Consider the following 9,208-nt stretch of genomic DNA (forward strand, 5'->3'; position numbering starts at 1 on the left):
GAGATAATTTCATAAGGAGTGGAGGATAGGTGTGGTTTAGGTTGTTCAAATTAACCAGATGATTGATTCAATTCATCCAATTCACTCTCCCTGTAGAATTTATTGCACCTATTATTGTCAGTATAAAAAAGCTATCTTTGCTCCTTCCGTTCTTTGGGCAGCCAAATACTTTGCTGTCTTTCATGCCACTTCCCAGACTAATTCTGATCTGGATATATTTATAAGCACCTTACTACAAAAAGTTTCTCCTAGCTGAGAGATTATCCTTTGAATTTGATCATTTCAGAGAATATTCCTTAGCAGATAGTATTATCCAATGCCTTTAGACTGCTGGCCTCCCACCCTGCATATACACACGGAAATCACATACTTACATTTTCTGTATCAAGGGGCATTTCTTGCTGGTACTATTGCTGGTACTAAGGGAATTGCCTTAATTTTCTGCTTCCTTCGGTTGATGTAAACATTATCTCCATGCCCATCACCTCTGGAGTAGCCTGTGGCATTCCCTCACTTGAAAAGAATGATTTTCATTCTTACAAGTCCTTTTGCGTCAGGACCTCGAGCTGGGTTCTGCATTATTTTGTTTTGGAACAAGGCAGGTTCCTTTTAACCATTTCTAAAGGGAGAAACCCTAAATGGCATTTACAAAAATATATGGCATTAAAACTGACAGTCAAACAGTAAAAGGGTGTTTTAGTAGGACATTTAGAGACAAAGCAACTGGTGGTTTGCCTGGATTTTGCATCTCTTAAAGGTTGCTTTGATACTGTGCAGCAGAGCCCTGGTAATACGCAGGGTTGGGAATTACCATGTGTCAGAGCCGGGTGATAAGCCCAGGTCACCTGAATTATTCCTCCTTGAAAGTGACATCAGCCCTATCAAAATGTGAATAATTTGTTGCTTCAGCACCTCTCTGATATTAAATCTAGAGGAGTGGATTCAAGTTTGTGCTTCAGGGGACACACATACTTATTTACCCTGTAAAAGAGAGTGCACTAGACCACCTTCTGATTGCAGAGAAATGGATGAAAATTGACAAAACCTATACAGATCTTCGTGGTTAGATATGGAAACGGAGTGATTCTAATAAACAATAAGTATTGTTTAATAACATCTAGGTAGTCCATAAGATTCCCCAACAGGGAAGAACAAGCAACTGCAGAGCATTTCCCAAACCCCCCTCCTTCTGTCATGGAAACGCCGATAAAACTCCTCCACCTCCCACACTCCAGTGCCAGATCGGTAAGCATTTAGCCAAGCATGCTGGGAGACAAAGAACAACTGAAGGAAAGGAGTATCCGGGTGTCCTGGATTTGCTTGCCATTCTGCTCTGTTGCTCTACCATCTCGTTACTAGACGTAGGCATTAGACGTGACAATCAACTACATTTGAACTGAGCAGAAGAAATATTAAAGGCATAGGCTTCAGAAGAAATGTCTCAAAGGCAGCCTCAGTCACCTAATCAGACCTTAATTTCAACCACAAATGACACAGAATCATCAAGCCCTGTCGTTCCTAATGATACCACAAATAAAGGAAGGACCGGAGACAACTCTCCAGGAATAGAAGCATTGTGTGCCATCTATATCACTTATGCTGTGATCATTTCAGTGGGCATACTTGGAAATGCTATTCTCATCAAAGTCTTTTTCAAGACCAAATCCATGCAAACAGTTCCCAATATTTTCATCACCAGCCTGGCTTTTGGAGATCTTTTACTTCTGCTAACTTGTGTGCCAGTCGATGCAACCCACTACCTTGCAGAAGGATGGCTGTTCGGAAGAATTGGATGTAAGGTGCTCTCTTTCATCCGGCTCACTTCTGTTGGTGTATCAGTGTTCACGTTAACAATTCTCAGTGCTGACAGGTGGGTTTCTTTTCTCAGTTATATTTGCCAGGATGTGAAATTAGGCGAAAAGAAAGGAAAGCTTGTACGGAGCGTTCACTGGCTACTATTCTGCTTTTCTCACACTCTGTAACCTGGATGTAAGATTGAAAAATCGGGGGGCATTTTAAATAAAAGTTGGTGTAAGAATATTAAAATTCCTGTGTTAGCATCGGACGAGAGATTGAAATTGTGTGCTTCAGGGATCATTTATTTTCTTTGAAGTGTAATTGTTTGTTTGAAAGAATACTGAACGGTGTTTTTCCCCCCGGTTTATTAAGGCAAATTATTCCAGGTGTAAAAGAAAAACAATTCTTTCTTTATACATTAGTGCAGCCTAGTGGTGCAATATTGTCAACATTAAAACATCAACATAGGTGTGAAATTGACCACATACACATTACTGTCTACTGGAAGAATGGTAAAAAGATACATGCATCTAATTTATTTGAAATGCATCAAATTAATTAATGGCAGAAAAACGGTGAGGCTTTCAGCTTCCTGGTAACTCAGTGTAATGTCATCACTTAATTGTATTTGTTTTTTCTATAGGCGTTCAATGATATTCTCATTTCCAGACATAAATTAATCCCGGCTGACTTTTAGAGCTCTATGGATGGAGCGTGTGAGAACCTCTGGCAGCCAGGGTGTTTGGGCTCTGTTAGGATATTTTCAGTCTACGTACTGGGTCTTTCTGTGCCTATTGTAGAATGATAACTGTGAAAGCATGAAGAAAAATTGAGGCTCCAAATGTTAAAAGTGATGCTTTAACAAGCCTGCAAGAAGCCTGTAAGTAATCAATGCCTGGCAGTACCAGAAGGAAAATCTTCTTCAGATTCTGGAATCTGAGAGGAGGAAAAGCTTTCCCTGTGTCTTTTATGGAATTTTGCTTTGACTGGTTTTATATTCTGTTTGAGGGCAGATTTACTTAAAGGCTGTAGATTTTAAGGTGGATTTGTCAGAATAAGGAGGCATCTTTTCATGGGTACAGGGTTTCCGATTTCACCCTTGCCTTGCCCTAAATCTACCTACAGATTGGATTGGCTTGGGCAAGAAATTAGCACTTATGAACAGGGAAGAAATTAACCCTCTCCTCTTTCCTGCATAAACTCATGGAATTCTTTTCTAGGAAGGTTGATGACTGCTCTCTCACAAGGAAAGGAGAATTAGGTTTAACATCAGTCACTTACATAAAAAGGAAGTCTTTTAGAACACAAGGTAATGCACAGGTAATGAATTACTCTCCATCACACACAAAATCATGCCGAAAAATATTTATTTGCCCTAAATAGAGGGTCTACAAGAAAATTATAAAAATTGCAAATCTGGAATATCTCATAACAGTGAATAAAGGAAAAAGTGATTAGCATCAATATAAAATACTGGGATGTATTATGCGTATTTGAAATCGTAACCAATTCCAGTTGGTTAATGTTGACTTGGTTATATACATATGGGATAAGAAGGTAGAATTGGATAACCACGGAGATCACTTCTAACTTTAAGATTCTGTAATTTTGATATTGATTTTGCCCTTTGCTATGATTATGTGTTCCTAGATACAAGGCAGTTGTGAAGCCCTTGGAGCGTCAGCCCCCCAATGCCATCCTGAAGACCTGTGCCAAAGCTGGCTGCATCTGGATCGTGTCTATGATCATTGCTCTACCAGAGGCTATATTTTCAAATGTATATACTCTTCGAGATCCCGACAAAAATATGACCTTTGAATCGTGTGCCTCTTATCCTGTTTCTGAGAGGCTCCTGCAAGAGATACATTCTCTGCTGTGCTTCTTAGTGTTCTACATTATTCCACTTTCGATTATCTCTGTCTATTACTCTTTGATTGCTAGGACTCTTTACAAAAGCACCTTGAACATACCTACTGAGGAACAAAGCCATGCCCGCAAGCAGGTATGTATTAATCAGGACTCACGCATGAATTTAGAAGGGAAATGCCTCCTTTTGCACCCCTGAGCAATAAATACTTTAGCAGTATCGTATTTTTGTTATGGTCATGGGCTGTGGAGTCTGTCAGACCCACGATTTAATTCCATACCAGCTGAGCAATCTTGAGCAAGTTACTTAACATCTCTGAGCCTCACTTTCCTCATGCATAAAATGAAAATGAGGTCTGGATGATATATATGAAATGCTTAGCATAGTTCCTGCTGCATAGTAAACATTCAATAAGTGGTAGGACTACTATTATTAGAAAGGTGAAGTTTGGGATCAGTCAAAAATCACCCCACAGAATAGTGAGAAACATCACACAAGGTGAGACTATAAAGTGAAGCATCTTTTGTTTAGAAGAACACAGGATGGTAGAACTGGCAAGAAGCCATAACATTATTCGATGCAAACCACTTACACACAGATGAGCAGACTGGGCAGAGGGGTTGTCTCGAGGGATGCAGTGCCAATGGCAAGAGAACACAGTGATTCACAGAAGCTTGATTAAGACCATTGCAAGACCCAGGTGTGCTCTCCTCTCATAAATATGAACAGAATAAAAAGAATATTGGCAAAACATCGTTCCATTTGATTTAAAAAAAACCCAACAGGATTTCTATCTTTCTTGGGTGGGAGGAGATGATTCCATTTACCTCTTAACGAGTATGTGCAGAGCTCAGCGCTTTTTTTTGTTTTTTTGAGCTAGTACATTCAGTTGCTTCAACAGTGGTGGTCAGGAGGCTAAAGTTGCATTTTAATGCCCATGTGAACAGTTATCTTTGCTCTATCTGTGACTACACGCAATGTCTTCACTTAATGTGGTTCATTTCTCTTATTAAGAGGTGCAGGTAGGATTATTTTCATACATGAAGGGTGGCACATTGATTTTTATTCCTTTGACTATATAGTTAGAATTCCTATACGTTAACAACAATTTTTGGTACCAATTTAGCAACTTTCATAAACCCCAGAAGACTATTCTAACCTAGTCAGCCTCTGCTGATGCAGTGAAAGCAGGTTTGTATAGCATCTATTTCTTAATTAAATTAAATTTTCGATAATTCCACAACAATGCTTGAGATAATTAGAGACACCCTAGAGTATCTCAAAACCAGGGATGGGAGTCTCTGAATTAGAGCTAATCAGAGACCAAGATCACAGGTTACCATGTCAATTAACTTGCTGTATTCTCTAGCCACGGGCTGACTTCCTTCACCTGCACGTTCAAAGGGACACCAGCCTGTTAACTGTAAATTTCTATGTAAATCTAGAGAATGGCTTTTTAAAATCTCTGCCAGCTAAATGTTTTTGTTTGGGTTTTCGGTTGTTTTTTGTTTTTGTTTTTTGTTGTTGTTTTGTTTTGTTTGTTTTGTTTGGGTTTTTGTTTTGTTTTGTTTTCTTGGTTGTTGTTTTTGCCATTTTTCTTCCCCCTATAGATTGAATCCCGAAAGCGAATTGCCAAAACGGTGTTGGTGCTGGTGGCTCTGTTTGCTCTCTGCTGGTTGCCGAATCACCTCCTGTACCTCTACCGCTCATTCACTTCTCAAACCTACGTGGACCCCTCTGCCATTCACTTCATTGTCACCATTTTCTCTCGGGTTCTGGCTTTCAGCAATTCTTGTGTAAACCCCTTTGCTCTTTACTGGCTGAGCAAAACCTTCCAGCAGCATTTTAAAGCTCAGTTATTCTGTTGCAAGGCAGAGCTGCCTGACCCTCCTGCTGCCGATACCCCTCTTGACAACCTGACCGTGATGGGAAGGGTCCCGGGTGCTGCAAGCACTCAGGTGTCTGGAATTAGTGTGTCCGTGTTCGCTGGCTGTAGTGTGAAGAAGGAAGATGACAGAGTCTAGCTTTTCAATTAAAAATAGTATTTTTCCTCCCAGCGTGTGTATTCGACTCTGAGCTGTGTGTAGGTGCATGGTGTCAGGATTTTTGTTGCTTGAGAATTGTGCTGAAATCTTAGGAGGGAAGGATCAGACAAACCATGATTTTCTTCAATCTACAAGCATTAACGAACATTATTGGGCTTTCTAAATAAAACAGAGCCCCACTAGGCGTAGAAAGACATATCTGCGTATGTCAGTGGGTCCTATAAGAGGTTGAATAGGAGGTGAAGTGAAATAAACAAGATGACACTCTTAAAAATCTAATATGTTTCCATCACATCTCTGATGCTTATAATTTCGCATATACTCCTGTAATTTGCATAAAACTGTGTTTATTATGTGGTGTAAATCTACAGATTATACTTTGTATATGAAAAGGGGCTCAAAGAGAGGTAAAACATCTCTTCTGCTGTTTTCTTAAAAAACAAAGTCCTAAAAAATAAACCTTCACAGGGTTTGTTTTTGACTACCCTTTTCCATTAATCTCTATTCCATTAGAACTAAAGCTGTGCAATGGCAATGACAACGTTTTGGGCTCAGTGAGTATAAAGTAGCGAGTAAGGATCTGGGGCAGGGTGTTTGCCTTACTAGGTCAGCACTTACTGACTTAAGGTAGTTCTGGAGTTACAACTCCCATTGATTGATAATTGGGCAAAGTTATCTTTCACAAATATTGTGAAGAACTTGCCTTCTTCATAGGCAGAATAAGTGGCCATGTTTGTGGTGTCATTTGAGGGCTCCAAAGAAGGACCCCTGTCAAAAAACCTGTGAGCCTGCCAGTGTCTGAAATTCTTCCTTGAAGGAAATTCATTTCCTTCTGGTAAGCAGTGCCCTCTTTCTAAAAAATGCAGAAGTACCACGTGAGATCCCTAACACCTGGGTGTGCAGTTATTATCAGATCATCTTCCTGCTTGACTACCTTAAACCTGATGTGTGCCTAAATCCTGTAAGAATATGACCTAATTAATCTCTGCCCTTGGAAATCAGAGGATTTTCTATCCTCTGCTCCTACTTGCTAACACTATAAGCTTGTTAATAAATATTACTTCAAACAACTGTTGTCAATAGACGTGTCAGATTTAGATTTGTGGTTTCAGAAAATGTTTTCTTGGGGGCAAATTAAAGCATATGTTTGGCACAATCGATAGTTAAATTTGAATTTTCAAAAACTTGATTTTGGGGTGTGCTTTTGGTAGCTTTGAGCTTTCTTTAAATGGCTTGTGTAATTGTGAACTTTTGCTTAAAGATGTGGCTTGAAAAGGGGATATATATTAACATTAGACTTTACATTTAAGTAAAATTGGTTTACTTAAAGTGGGGGGGGGTGTTAGAATTGTATTAGTATTGCTTTGGGTTGGATGTTGTAACAAGGGGAGAAAAATAAATATGAAATAAAGTTTTAAATGACTGTGTAACTTTATATTCTAAAAACAATACTTCTGACAGAATATCACTGAGAACGCATTTTAACTCCAAAATGTATTTTCAAGTGCCAAACTCCAAAATATTTTACTATTTTCCTTACTCTGGGTAAAAATTACATCTTTATTCTCCTAAGCATAACATTTTAGAAATAACTTGATAAAAGTACCAGATTACAAAAGCTAAGCGAGCTTTTTAGCAGTTGATAAAACTAGAGCTCCAAGAACTTTGATTTTCTTCATTCTCAGTAATCCCTAGGTGACTTAGGGATCTGATATAAAATAAATCCCTGAATGGCTTTATAGGGCATCAGCCTCCCATCCAGAATTGGGGAATTGGGATTAAAATTCATGGCTTTCCTTTGATTTGATTTTTTTTGGAGAGGGTGGTCTTTTTTTTAACAGATTATCCTTGTCAGAGCTAAACTTACAAGTAGGCCCCAATATCCACAATTTTTTTCACACTGACTATTGTGTGCAGCAATGTTACTACATTTCACTTCTTTGGAGAGGGTCCTAAATGGGGGCATGGGGGAACACATGAAAAACAAATTTTGTATACTTCTCAATTTTGCTCAGGGCCTGCCCTGACCCAAGACTTAGAATAATGGACCATAATAATATAATATGCTACAAAGCAGGAAAACAAAGTCACAAACTTAGGTAAGTCTTTGTCATTGAAGTTGATAGTACTACAAAACATTTAATACTGGTATACCTACTGACAATAGCAAATTTGGGTTTAAAGAATTTCTGCAGTTATTACCATCTTAAGTCAGGGATCCATCAATTTTTTTTTGTCAAAAGGAGTTATTTTTATTTCCACTAAGTCTTGAGATTACAGGAAGTGGGGACAGGAAAATTCCCGAACAGAGTGAGCCTGAATGGGCCATTAAAAAAAATCTACTTTGGTATAGTTCAGTAATTTTCCAGAACGACTTCCTAGGCCAGGTAGATGACTTCTCTGTCCAGGCAGTCTCTGCTTTTGTAGGTTAATGAATTTTTATCCACCAAGAAGTCGGTGGCCTATTAGGCCAGGAGTACAGCACAGATCACCCCTCACAGAGAAGAACGAACGTGATGTTCAGGGAGAAGCCGGCTGTCTGGGTTTTGTCTTCCTGGGTCCAGCAGCCCCTTGTGCAGCCCATCTATATTCCATTCCTGGAGTTTCAGGAGCTACCCCCATCCTTATAATAACAAAGGACCCCCCTTTTTGCTTGTTAACTTGAGTGTTTCTTGCAAAAAATCTTGGAAATAAAAACAGGTTATAGGGACTTCCCTGGTGGCGCAGTGGTTAAGAATCCACCTGGCAATGCAGGGGACACGGGTTCGAGCCCTGATCCCAGAAGATCCCACATGCCGCGGAGCAACTAAGCCTGTGCGCCACAACTACTGAAGCTGGTGCCCCTAGAGCCCGTGCTCTGCAACAAGAGAAGCCACCACAATGAGAAGCCCACGCACCGCAATGAAGAGTAGCCCCCGCTTGACGCAACTAGAGAAAGCCCGCTCACAGCAACGAAGACCCAACGCAGCCAAAGATAAATAAATAAAATAAATTTATAAAAAAAAAAAGAACAGGTTATAAAGAGATACTTCCAGATTACCTCAGTTACTGGGGATTTAATTCTAGGAATCCACAAGGAAATAAGAACAGGAACCAGGCCTCATAGAGACAAAAGTGTTGCTTAAAAAAAAAAGAAAAAAACCGGGAATTCCCTGGCGGTCCAGTAGTTAAGGACTCCACACTTCCACTGCAGGGGGCACGGGTTCGATTCCTGGTTGGGGAAGTAAGAGCCTGCATGCCGTGGGGCACGGCCAAAAAAATTAAATTAAAATAAAAAATAAATTAAAAATTAAAAAAACAAAACTGTCAGGGCCAGTGGCCAAGTAGAATGCCATTGTAGGTACAAGCATGCTTAGGTCCCAACTCACTACTCCACTATTACGGTGACTCAATGACCCTCTGTCACTGCCTCAGCTTCTCCTCTCACCCCTGGAGAACTTCTCCACAGAAGGCCTCTGTTCTGCTTACTACCTTCCCTGTGTGGGCCTCCCTGCTTCTG

At 39.9% G+C, this 9,208-nt stretch overlaps 1 protein-coding gene across 1 annotated transcript; it reads left to right on the plus strand.

Moving 5' to 3' along the window:
• The first annotated feature begins 1,436 nt into the window (after positions 1–1,436).
• On the plus strand, positions 1,437–5,688 carry BRS3 (bombesin receptor subtype 3). Its single transcript, XM_061179083.1, has 3 exons — positions 1,437–1,870; positions 3,448–3,799; positions 5,275–5,688. Exons 1-3 carry the CDS (start codon positions 1,437–1,439, stop codon positions 5,686–5,688), a joined length of 1,200 nt encoding a protein of 399 aa, XP_061035066.1.
• The last annotated feature ends 3,520 nt before the right edge of the window (positions 5,689–9,208 follow it).

Source organism: Eubalaena glacialis, chromosome X (genome assembly GCF_028564815.1).
Source record: "Eubalaena glacialis isolate mEubGla1 chromosome X, mEubGla1.1.hap2.+ XY, whole genome shotgun sequence".
Taxonomy (NCBI): Eukaryota; Metazoa; Chordata; class Mammalia; order Artiodactyla; family Balaenidae; genus Eubalaena; species Eubalaena glacialis.